The 13,038-nt window shown below is 35.1% G+C and overlaps 1 protein-coding gene across 7 annotated transcripts in view; it reads right to left on the bottom strand.

Moving 5' to 3' along the window:
- POSTN (periostin) overlaps positions 1–13,038 on the bottom strand; it is a 35,151-nt gene that overhangs the window by 17,179 nt on the left and 4,934 nt on the right. For all 7 annotated transcript variants that reach the window (XM_084289441.1, XM_084289439.1, XM_084289443.1 and 4 more), the window contains exons 3-12: positions 10,118–10,182; positions 8,237–8,394; positions 7,464–7,628; positions 6,421–6,567; positions 4,732–4,873; positions 3,745–3,957; positions 3,443–3,577; positions 2,434–2,582; positions 1,755–1,891; positions 930–1,060 (exon numbers count right to left, since the gene is read on the bottom strand). In XM_084289441.1, the coding sequence (XP_084145567.1) occupies positions 930–1,060; positions 1,755–1,891; positions 2,434–2,582; positions 3,443–3,577; positions 3,745–3,957; positions 4,732–4,873; positions 6,421–6,567; positions 7,464–7,628; positions 8,237–8,394; positions 10,118–10,182 (1,442 nt within the window). The remainder of the gene's footprint in view (positions 1–929; positions 1,061–1,754; positions 1,892–2,433; positions 2,583–3,442; positions 3,578–3,744; positions 3,958–4,731; positions 4,874–6,420; positions 6,568–7,463; positions 7,629–8,236; positions 8,395–10,117; positions 10,183–13,038) is intronic.

Consider the following 13,038-nt stretch of genomic DNA (forward strand, 5'->3'; position numbering starts at 1 on the left):
TCATTAGTGAGTTAAGGACTGTGTAGTCATGCTAAGGAAGCTGCTATGAGATGGACTCTTTGAAGCCATTAAGGATTCATGGGATTTGGCTTCATATCTTTGAAATTTGGTCTGAACAGAGCAAAAAAAAAAAATGTGACTAACTTTCTGGATTCAAGGTGACAGCTCTTCCCAGACCTGTGCGACAAGACAAGATTCACGTTACCCTCAAATAAACTAAAAATATTTATAGTGTTGTGGCCACAGTCTAACCCTCTGGTGGGAAATCCTGCAGGAGAGTTTCAAGTTATCAGTGTGCATTCCTTCTTTTACAAATATGAAATATTAAATGTTGTGAAAATCTACACAGTTCCAAAGCTTGAAAGTGTAATGGCATACATTAGGATTTATATATATTCAGGATCTTTTCTTTTTTTTTGTAGCACAAGTGATGCAGCAGATCACTGGGTGGATGCAGAGAAGGGAAAATACAGGAAAAGAAAGGACAGCACAGGAATGGAAATTCAATACTACATATTTTTATAATGTGATGGTTACAATAAGTGTCTACATGAAGAACAGAAATTTGATGAGACTCTGCATTTTGATACATCTGAAGTAACCCTGAATGTTGTTATAGAAGTTGAAGTTAATTAAATGAATGCAGATTTTAACTTGGAAGGTAATTACACTTTGGAATCAACAAATGAGGTTAAATTTAAATAATAAAGTTAAATTTAAATTAAGCTTTGATTTTAAACTTTATTTTATTTCCCCAAATGATACTTTCTCTATCACTGAAGAAAGAATTAATTTAGGGAAATACCATGACCTGCTCTTTGCAGAAGGTTACCTTGTTTATCAGACATCTTTTGTTTAAGAAGCACACTCGCTACCTTTCCCATTAATTTCATTCTTGTTTATACATGTAGTATTGGTATATTACTTACTTATCAATATATCCTTATCATCATCAGTCAAACCTTTAAAGGCATCATTAGTTGGAACAAACAGAGTCCATTCTCCAGGCCGTGACAGAACATCATCTAAATCTGCAGCTTTCACCAGACTGAGGAAAACACTGTTTAAAAAATACAAACCACAAATACATTCTGTTGAAGTATAGCAATTATTCTCAAGTCCAGGCACTTAGTCTCCTCATTTGTTCTGAAAGTACATCCATCTTTAAACACTCCTAAAGTTGCCCAGAAATAAAGACAGTGGAGGAGATAAAATGAGAAAAAGGAAGACTGTCCTAAGAGTAGCAGACTGAGAAAAAAGACTTGAAAAATAAAAAGCAATGGTAGCCTGGATCATAGAATAATTCATGGAATAAAGGTCCTACAGATCAAAGAGATGAAGGGAGGATGACAATGGTAGTTGGTCTCTCTGGAGGACTGACAAAGCTGCAGGTAGAGGACAGAAATACACACTGGGAATACAGTATATATACAGCCTGCAATCATGTTGCACTGATATGGAATTGTACTACTGGTTAATTAAACCTTCATACTCTGATGCATTTATAGCTCTGGATATGTCTTCCAATACTTTGCGACCCCTTGCTTTTCTCTTGCCTATTTAGTAGTAAGGAACACTATTTATTTATTTATTTTCTTGAGGAGGTAATAACCTCTTTCTTTCCCTTCTTGCATCCCAAAAATCCAACATGGTCCACAATTATTTTTCAGACCAGTTGTGCTTTATATATACCTACCATCTGTATACTCCTACCGTCTGTAGGAAAATCTCAGTGCTATCAAAATGTTAATCACCTGAAACGCTTATCATTTCTCAGCATTTCGTGCAATGTTTTTTCTGCTGGCTTGATGATCTGTCTGAAGACGTGAATAAAACCATTCCTTCCTTCTTTACTTCCTCTGACCATGCATGAATTTTCAACACATACAGCCTGATTAAAAGAGAAATGAGACACCTAAGTGCATCTATTCACAGAATGATATACATTTAATCATATGTAATGAATGAAACGGATGTGTATTTCCCAACAGGCTCCTGAGTTTAAAAATAATATTTATCTGGATTTCTGACAGTCAAATTTTATGTTTTTGCCAGGAAGTCTGGTACGGCTTGAGAACACAATAGTATCAAAATCTGGAGTAAGTTAGCAGGATGCAAAGATTTCCAAACTTGATATTCTGGTTTCCCTCTTGTTACTTAGTTCTAAAAACCAATTGTACGAATTTATAACTAATTGAGTGACAAACCCAGAATCTTGCATTGTTTCGCCAAAGAGTCTTCTATGCAAAATTCCCATAACAAAAATTGGATTTTCAAATTATTTTTTTTTCCTAACTTAAAAGCTAAAAGAATTTTCCTTGGCAGTGATAATAGTAGATGTTGAAAGTTTCATTCAACTTTGTCTTTCATTGTTTTATGCATCTTCATTTTCATAGTTAGAATACACATTGTTAAAATGTCCCATTCACTTACTGTGCGATACACAAAGACTCTGAGCAGTTTTCCTCCAATTGTCTCCAGCTCTTGTCCATTGTATAGTTCATTGAGCCCAATTTTCACTTTTATAATGTGATTCTGCAGGATTGTTTTGAGAAGGCGTTGATCCATCTGTAAGGTGTCATCTACAATGCCAATTAGATATTTACATATAGTTATTTATATAGTGAACTTCATTCAAGTAAGGTTAACTGTGGACACCTGTATTAGAAGACTATGGAAATACTAGATATTTAATTGAAATGCTTGAATGACTTCCAATGACTTGGAAGGATCCGTGTAAACAAAAAATTAACAGTTTCTGTAAATTGTGCTTTCTCAAATCTAGAAACAATCTTTTGACACACCCCTGATTATTACTAGAAATAAAACGCCAGATGATTTATATGTGTGCCTGCTCCAGCTTCTAAATTACTGCTGAAGCTTATTATTTCTGAATGTGCACCTGAAATCCTTCCCAAATTTGCTATTATGTGGGTGGTTAATATACAGATTGTTGAGGGAAGAGCAGGCTGTACATGTGCTCATTCCTGCAGATATGCAGACGTGTTCCAATCATATTTGTAGCGGTCTCTCTCTGCTTTAATGTACTAGAAAATACCCATCTCCTTGTATAATTTTTTTTTGAGAATAATCAACTTGTGAATTTATGTAAGTAATGTAAAGATTAAGAGAACTGGCAATTCATTAGTATCTTTCCTTTCCCACAGCCTGCCCATGTGTATTTTGTATCTTATTTTACTAAGGATATCTCTGTCAATAAATGGTACCACTAAAAAAAATCTGTGCAATCTGATGATTGCATTTGTTTTGTCTTTCTACTCGGTGTGCATTTTGTAAGGATGAAATAATTCATTCTAATTCTCAATTACTCATTTTTCTTGGGACTTAGAATGAGTACTGGGTCTTATTTGGAAGACTGTCAGAGTAGCATATATTCTTGTTTATTTTGATGTTCAGAGCATACTCTTTTAATGCTACTAACCTGAGAAAGCACCATTCAGAGGTGCCAGGAGAGTGTATTGGCCTTCTGGTCTTAGAGAAGATGCCAGTCCCAGCTGTGCCACCAGGTCTGTAAAAGTAGTCTGCTGGGCACCCCCAAGCTCAATGACCTGCTTGGCTGCAAATAAAGGAACAAAAAGTATTTTAACACACCTTTTATTTCTTTTCCTGATCTGGATTTTCCATGGTTTCATAATCTTATCACTGGCAATACATGTGAGGGAATCCAAGTGAGTTCACAGAAAACATGTTCAGTTTAAGATGTTTGTCATGGACATTACTAACCGGAATCCGGAATTAGCACTTTATCAATGAGGTGGATAACGCCATTGCTTGTCACAATATCCTTGCGTTTCACCATCTTTACTCCATTCACAGTCAGAGTTTCACCATCACAGCCAACTTCAAGTGTGTTTCCTTCCAAGGTTTCATAGACAGCTCCACCCATTATGGCTTCAGAGCACTGAAGAGTATTTAAAATGTGGAACTTCACAAGAGCTTCAGGGAAAAGAGCAAAAATTTCATACATAGGCGTTTGGATACATATAGTCATATAGTTCTTTTACAGGTGTTGTGGAACGTTAAACAACTGATGTAGTTAATGAAGTTAATTAGGTTCTTCAGATAATCTTGTTATTTCCCTGGCATATTCTTTCTTACTAGGTCCTCAGTAGAAGGCACTATATTACAGTACTAATGCAGATATTACTTGCAAGGAAGGCAACAAAAATATTGCTTTAGTAACAACAGGGTGTTAAGTACTGAAAAGTACTCATTCTAAGAAGAATTAACTTGGATAGAGGTTCATGATTTAAATATTTACTGATCAGAAGAAAGATGGATGACTAGAAGCAGGAGTGGTCTGCATTTTTATTTAAAATGAGATAATCTCAGACTCATTTGCAGTAAAGAAACTTCAATTTCTGAATTGTCCATATGAAAAAGTTACTCATGAGAAAGCTATGAATGAACCCCCAAATTCAGATAGCTCTGCAGTTCTAGAGGCAGGAATCTCTACTAGAACATTAGAGCTGAACATCACAGTTCAGCTAGAGACATTAGAGTGCCTGTATATTTATAGTTTCCTTTAAAATGTTCTGGAAAGTAAATTATCAGTTAATTTGAATCATTAGGTAACTGACGAAGTCAGAAGAAATAACTCCTCCTCCTGTAAAAGTACAGGTGCTGAATTTCAGGACTACAAGGATAATGTGGTTTCTACATCCTGATTTACTAACCTGTATTCTTCTTCTGCAAGAAAAGTTTACATACCTTCAGAGGCCACCTTGTCACCCATGATCCTTTCTAAGATTCCCCTTGGAAGACTCTCAAAAGCTTCATTAGTAGGAGCAAAGAGTGTGTAATGACCAGGCCTTCCAAGAATATCCAAGACATCTGATGTGATTGCAGCAGCCTAAAACATAAACTTCGTTATATATGCTGGTTATTTAAAGCATTAGCTTAGCCATGTAGACACAGGAAAAAAAAATGGACAAAAAACTCACACTTTTTATTCCCTAATTTAGAACTCTGATGTAGTCAAATCTTGCTCTTTAAGAGCAATGTTGAGTTTACACTGAAAACTACAGATTTATTCATGAGATCTCACAGGCAGCATTTAGCACAAAGCTTCTCATGTGTTTTCACTTAGTATCTAGAGTTCTTTACTGTGACAATGAGATCAGTGTTATAGAAAGATGTGTTAAAAATGAAATGACAAACATGAATAAAAAATTAATTCTGTGGGAAAAGATGTACCTTGATATGATGAGTTCCCTCCTTAAATTAGCACACACTAATCAATAAATTCTGATAGAACTGACAGCAGGGCACAAATTATTATTTCTTAAATTTTTAAATGAAAAATATGAACGTGTAGGTTTTGACACATTAGATTAATGCAATGCTCTATCAACAAAATTAACTTCTACCTGGAATAATAAAAAATGTGTTACAGTTGGAATAATAAAAAATAATAATACCTGAATAATAATACCTAGAATAGTAAAAAAAAAATGTGTTAAAGTTTTTTTTTTTTTTTTTTTTTTTCCAAGCACTGTTAGGCAGATATGTAAGTAAGTAAAAAGTAACAGGTAAAATGTCATCTAGGATTAGGTGAAATGGTCTTGCTTAGAGTTCATGGAAGTTAAACACAAATAGAACACGTAGAAGAAAGAATGCAGAAGAAAATATAGAAAATGTAGGAAAAAAAAGTTTTTTTTTCACCTGAAGAGTAGAAAAGACTTGCGTTAGCCCCAGTTTTTTAAAGTATATGGTTGCCTGAAAGTGCAATGGACTGGATTTAGAGAATTCAGGCTGTCTTTTCCACCTTTATGCCACTGCATTTGAAATAGTTTTGTATTTTAAGAGGAGGTGGAGAAGGGAAGAGAACAAAAGCTATTTGCAGAACTATAACATATTTTGTTAGATGTGCATTGTGAAATCCTATTACGCTAAGAAGACACATCTTCTGGAAGAAGAATAAATTAGACAGAATAAATTGGACAGAAAGTAAGCTGGTTCTCTCCTGCAAGAAAACCCCATGTTTTCCATGGTGTTATGAAACTTGCTATGAGCAGATTCTGGAAAAAAATATATTTTACCATTTTCTGTCACGCATCTTGAAATTGTTCTTATTTATCTAGCACCAGACACTGCAACTTATGCTCATACGTTGCATTACCTCACTACTTGAAGAAAGGGCACACTTTTTAGATACAGTGACATGATCTGTCCTATTGATGAGGTACAAGATCCACAAAAGAACACAAGAGGACTCCTTACATAAAATGCACTTTCTCTTTAAATAGCTAGCTTTGCAGTATTAGTAGGAATCCTTTATTTGATTTATTTCTCTTTCTCTGTTATTGAATACTCTTCTTACTTCCAGGCCTCATACATGAATAGAAAAAAAAAAGAAACTACAAGACCAGAAAAGTGTTTCTATTTTTGTCCACTTACTCTGAGAGATGAAAGATCATCCTCTACTTCAATGAAATCTTGAATGGTATTTCCAACTGGAGTCAGGACACGGTCAATGACATGAACAACACCATTGGTAGCAATCTGGTTGCCATGGATGACCCTGGCACAGTTAACGGTAACAACCTATGTTTGACGAATCAATCAGTAGATGATTAAACATTCACTTGATCATACACTTGCAGTCGGATTCTTACAGACTGGCCATACGTGTATTGTACATAATGTGTTCACTGATGTTCTTTCTGGTTTTATTTTAAATATCAAGTAAAACCTTGCAGGATTTAAGAGGCTGACTGAACTCTTCTGGAAAGCACTGGATAGCAGCAGATTAGTGCAGTCTACATTGATTTCATAGTCATGTTTTATTTGTCATTGCAATCCTTATTCTTCAGACTTGCTTTCCATATCTGGTTAATATCGTATTGGTTTTTACTGATGTAAATTGTAGGCTAGCATAAACATTTCCATGCATTTTAAGAAAAGACAGGTAACATGACTGGGAGTTTTTTAACATTTATAAAAATAAAATTATTTCTGGAAAGTAATGGATACCTGTATCGTTGCAACCTTAAATGCTTCTACCATGCACTCCAATTCAAATAAACGATCTGATATAATTAAAGGCCTGATTTAATGTTATTTTGTAAATAGATAAAGAGCACTATCAAATTTTGCTTTCAGATCTACGATGATGATGTATTTTCACTATGAAAGGCTTTGTCTTCTATGGAGCAAGTTCATTCTCATTTGAACTTTGATTTTTAAACAGCAAACAGCATGTATTTATTAGTTCTTTCTTGGCGATTAGCCTGCACAGCAAACTGATTTTTTTCAAGACCATTTAATTATTTTATCGGTGACAACTGACTTGCTAGATGCTAATCTTTCCAAAACCAATATCCTTAGCTATAGAAGAAAATAAAGGAACAAACAGTGGCTAAAATTGAATTACTGTATTATAGAAAAAAAATATAGAAAAAATATAGAATATATAGAAAAACTCATGTAAATAGACTTACCCCATTAGGATAATGGTTAATAAGCAATTTCTGGCCATTATACATGGACACCAATGTCATGCCATTCTTAAGATCTTTTGTCAACATGCGCTTGTTTATCATATGGTGGTGGAGAGCATTATATAATTCAATATTTACATTGTCAACCAAATTCCTGTGAATTTCCTGAAGAAGAAAGGATTTTAATTAATTGGATTTTTCAAGAACATTCTTCCACTCAGAAAGATGTACATATTGCTTTACCTTAACTTATGCTTTCAATGTAGTTGGCACTTAATTCCAATATGACTTCAATACCTATCAATCTGGCTCTGTTTAGATAATGCTTTGGTCTGACTTGCTCACAAATGGAAGACAAGAGGTCTCATCACAGAAAAGTCATTCAAAGTGTTTTGGCTCAATGTTTATTTTAACTAATAGCGTTACTAAAAGGAGGACACCTGAGTCACTGTCAAAACATGAATGTACTCTATATTATGTAATTGCTGGAATTCCTGTTGTTTTCCTCAAAACTATGCTAAAACTAACAAGATTTAAATTTGACATGCAAGTGCTTAAACAAGAAATGCTTACTGTTGCTTAGTATTACTGAAAATAAACTCAGATGTTCTAGCTTCAGTAATGCACGTTATATGTACATTTCTGTATTATAACTATTGCCCATTTATATCTAAAATCTCATTATCATTTCCAGTCTAGTTTATTGCATCCAAAACATTCCCTGAAATTGAAATATACTTAAAACACATGCTCAAACACACACACACACTTACTGAACTTAATTGCTCCCATGCTTCATTGCTTGGTGCAAAGAAAGTGAATGAACCTCGTCCCTCAATCTCTTCTCTCAGTTTTGACATGTCAGAATATTGCTGAGTGGAGGTAGCTCCCACAATACCAAGTGTACCATATACATGATCAATAGGAGCAACTAAAACAGACATTAGACAAAAATACTGTAAGTTCTTCAGTCAGTTTCTCATGACCAAACCTAATTTATTTATTTTGTTTAGACAATGGTATTGGCTTTATGAAACTATTTAAATCAATATTAAAACAATATGCTTGTATTAAAATTCCATTATCAATGTAATCCAAATCCATCCAAACACATCTGCTTGTTATTTATTTTCTGGTTTACTTAATGAGATGAAAAATTAGATCAAACAAAACCAAATATTGTTATATTTTCTTTAGAAAAATGTCTGGTTTGTGCCAAGCTTAACCTGATGTAGAAACCTATCCATTTGGGACCCTTGAGAAAGGACATGAGTCAATTCTATCTACAGCCACAAATATTGCAATGGAGTGGGCATGGTAAAACAGAATTCTATTTGTGAGGCCTCCTCCAGTGTTTGGCTTGCACAGATATTGATTCAGCCAGAAGGTAGTAAGACTATAGACTCACAGTTAAAGCACTGCCACATGAGAATAGGATGCATATCTCCTAATTCTATGCATCTACAAGTCAGCAATTGATGTGTGAGCTAGTTGTCCTTGGCTGTTTTTACAGTTGCGGAGAGGAACAGGCAACTTTAGAGTATGACTAACCTCTTTCCAATGTAAACATCTGAAGTGACATGAATTCTTCTAAACAAGATGAACTCTGTCTTAGATGGCCTTACTTTATTACAGAATGTAAAAAGAGCAGCTCAGATATAGTGTTCTAAAGCATGCCATTTCAAATTATTCTTTCCTGTTGCAATTAACTTTATTTATGTAAACAGATCACCAAAACCAGGAGAATTAAGATTTCCTGTCTTCATTTTAACCCCTTCTTAGTTTATTTAAAGTCTGTAACACACTTTTAGTTAACAAGATTCAAGTCTTCTCTGGCAAAGAAATAAACAGAACTTAGATAAGCCACATTTCATGTCCTAGGTTTTTGACGTCACTGGTGTGCTTTAGGTTACTCTGGAGTGGGAGGGGAATAGGAATAAAAATTCACCTTCTGTAGGTTTGGGAACTGAGGAGTATACCACTTCTTTCCAACCCAGTAGCTAGAAGCAGCCTGAGAATTCAACTTAAACTGCATGACCTCATTCAATGGAGGCTCATTGTTAACTGTATTGACAGTATGCAAACGAACCTTTCTATTCTCAGGCAGTCTTATAGAACCATAGAATCATTAATGTTGGAAAAGACCTCCAAGATCATCTGGTCTAACTATCCTCTTACCACCAGTTGCTCACTAAACCATGTTCCTTAAGCACCTCATCCAACCTTACCTTGAACACCCCCAGGGACGGTGATACCACCACCTCCCTGGGCAACCAATTCCAATGCCTGATTACTCTCTCTGAGGAGAAATGTCTCCTCATTTCCAACCTGAACCTCCCCTGAAGCAACTTGAGGCCATTCCCTCTTGTCCTATCACTAGCTACCTGCGAGAAGAGGCCAACCCCCAGTTCGTCACACCTTCCTTTCAGGTAATTGCAGAGAGCAATGAAGTCTCCCCTGAGCCTTCTCTTCTCCAGACTAAACAACACCAGTTTCCTAATCGGACTTGTGCTCTGGGCTCTTCACCAGCTTTGTGGCCCTTCTCTGGACACGTTTCAGGGCCTCAATGTCCTTCTTGTACTGAGGGGCCCAAAGTCTCCTCTGTTGTAATGCTTCTCATATACTGATTCATCCACATGCAAATAAGCCTGTACCTGCAGGACATCCTCTCATACCATCCATCTTCATATATCCAGGACAGCACTCGTATAAGACAGTTCTGTGGAATAAAAATGAAAAACATAATTAAGTAACATACAGGACAACTGTACACAAATTTCAGCTCATAGCCTTGTCTTTTTTTTTTTTATTTTATTTTTATTTTTATTTTTCATTATTAATTTTGCATAGCTAAGTATACATTCTTCTGACATTTGTGGCCTTTTTATCATTTGACCTATTCTGTATGCATTACAACTTAGTTGTTGTTTTAGTAAATGCAGAGCTTTTGAAGTTACAATATGACTGCAGTCATTAAGTTTAAGTGATAGGAGGGAACATGGGAGGGAATGTAGATATCATGCAGAGTTACGAAAAGATCATGTAAATAAAATAGCAGCTGAAGAAAATCAATTTGATGGGTCTATTTTGAAAAGATTAAATGGGACTGAGGAAAGACAAAAAAAAAAAAAGGTAGCAGGGACAGTGAGAGGAACTGTTATAAGCTGGGTTGTAAAAGGAAATAAAAAAAATAAACTGAAAATAAATTTAAATGACAAAACTATATGAGGTAATCAGCATTCTGGATATAGGAACTTAAAGGGTACTGAAGAAGAAGGTTCTGTGGATTGTATGGTGAAAGAAAGTGGGATGGCAGAGCCCCAGTGTATCAAAGAAGACTTTGAAGAAGCTCAGGAATGAGGGAGAGAACTAATTAAGAACAGATATAAAGCAGATCATAGAAAGTAAAATGACTAAAGACAGAATAGCTGGACTTGAGGGAAAGTTTCCTGGTAAACAGATTAAGGATGAAAACCAGATTGTAACAAGCCAAGAACAGGGTTAAAAGAGCATGCCATCACAGTATACATAAAACTTATCAACAGAACAGACTAAGTGTTATATAATGATATCAATAAAATATACCCATTTTTGAGCATGTATAAGCTATATAGAGCAGCAAATCAGGGCTAACTGATAATTCTGTATTTTAACATTTAACTTAGCTCTGAAGTCAATAGGATATAATGTCTTCTTAATTAATATAACAGAAACAAAAGATCTACCATAGCTTTGCTTGACAATTCTCTCATAATAAAGTGCAAACACTGAAATTCACAGAGTTATCACTGAGTTGATTTTGGCCCTTACAGGCAGGGAATATCAACAAATAATATCAGGTCTAAATTATGTCGACCTTATCAAGGTCTAAAGCATATTTTAAACTTGCTGACTTTACATTTCAGATATTTCTTTTCAGACTATGGTACACTGGGAATGACAAGGAAAATTGCCATCATAGTTTTACATAAAAGTCTTATTTTTATATCTGTGGCTGATGTTGGCAGTGTTAAAAGAGTTCTCAACAGTAATTCCTTGAAGACTTTTGCTGAGTCTTTACTACTGCATTCCAATTTTTAAATTGATGACTCTTCAGTGGGAGTTGAATAGGCTTCTCTCATTTTTCATAAGCTAAAGTTGACAAACATTAACCACAAACTCATTAAACTGAACAGCTTACTCAAATGAAAAGTTGGACTTAAGAACTTCACTATCTAAACTACTAGAAGAGATTTAAAAAATGAATGTAGACTCGAAGATCAATAGCATTACAAAGCATTATTTTAAAAGTCAAGTTTGGAATTCCATAATTTACTGTGGTTTGATAGAGCTGTTAAAGAATAAATATTAGAAAACAACAACAACCAAACAAGCCCTATCATTTCTATTCTGTCATAAACACATATGTACATGACATTTTCACATTTCTGGCATGTTCATCTCTTTAGCAGACAAGCCATATATTGAAAGTATTTCTACAGTTCTTAGTATGTTTCTGTAGGGCAATTCACTGAATGACTATTTCCTAGGAATACAAGATGAAGAGAGTTTAAGCTACAGATTTACTAATTAACAAGGAAATTAACCTTATACCCTTCCTCCTAGTTGCATCCTTGTCAGAAGCTAATAAAACAAGTCACCTGACAGGACTCAGAATGTTTGTCCAACTGTGTGAATTGCTTTGTCATGAGAAAATTGTTCTTTTCCACTGAATAGAAAATATCTCTACCCCCACCCTCTGAGTAGCTATAGGAGACGGCAGTCTTCATTAGCTTTTGGAGAAGCAAAAGAAGTTGAGTTGCAAGTATAGCATAAGATATGGAAAGTTGTTTCCTCTTAACATACCCAACAATTAATGAAGGGCAGAAAATTGGCTGAAGAACATGATTAAGAAAGATGTTTCTTGACTCAAGCATTACAAGATCAGTGCCTTATTTACCATGTAGCTTGTTATGTACAACCAAGGCTTTTTTCAGTCATCAAGTGTTACTGTAAATTCCTACTAATCATTATTGATATTCCCTTATGGTTGACAGCAATTAGAGATGATTCTGTGAAAGTTGATGTATCAAATGTGCTCAAAATGTAGTGAGGAAGACAGAATGGAAGAAGAGGGGTCCATAGAGAGAATTCCAAGATAACTTCAGAACAAGATATAACTTGATGCACGATGCATTTCCTCAGCATCACTCATATACACAGTACACGTGAGAAGTGCCATCTCACACTGTAAGTCATCCTCATCTGTATCACCCTACTAGCTCAGTATAAGATGGTGTCCATCTTGCTGTTGTTGCTTTTGTATTTTTTACTACCCTCCTGTTCCTACCGCATCCAAGGGAATATATTCCAAAGGAACAGAAGATAGAGCTAGACTATTTTATGTCCTTGTTATTCTTGGTTAACAGAGCAGTTTTCAGCTTATTCAGATAAGTTCTGTGACTCATCCCTTTCTACTCCTTGCTGGCATGGAGATAAAATATTGTATAAAAACAGTGGAAAGCTTTCTGGTCCAACAGACTTTGTTTTTAGCAAATCTTTAAGTTGTATCCCTATTAGAAATTTACAGCAGTTG

Source organism: Netta rufina (assembly GCF_964035555.1).
Source record: "Netta rufina genome assembly, chromosome: 1".
In the NCBI taxonomy this organism is placed as follows: Eukaryota; Metazoa; Chordata; class Aves; order Anseriformes; family Anatidae; genus Netta; species Netta rufina.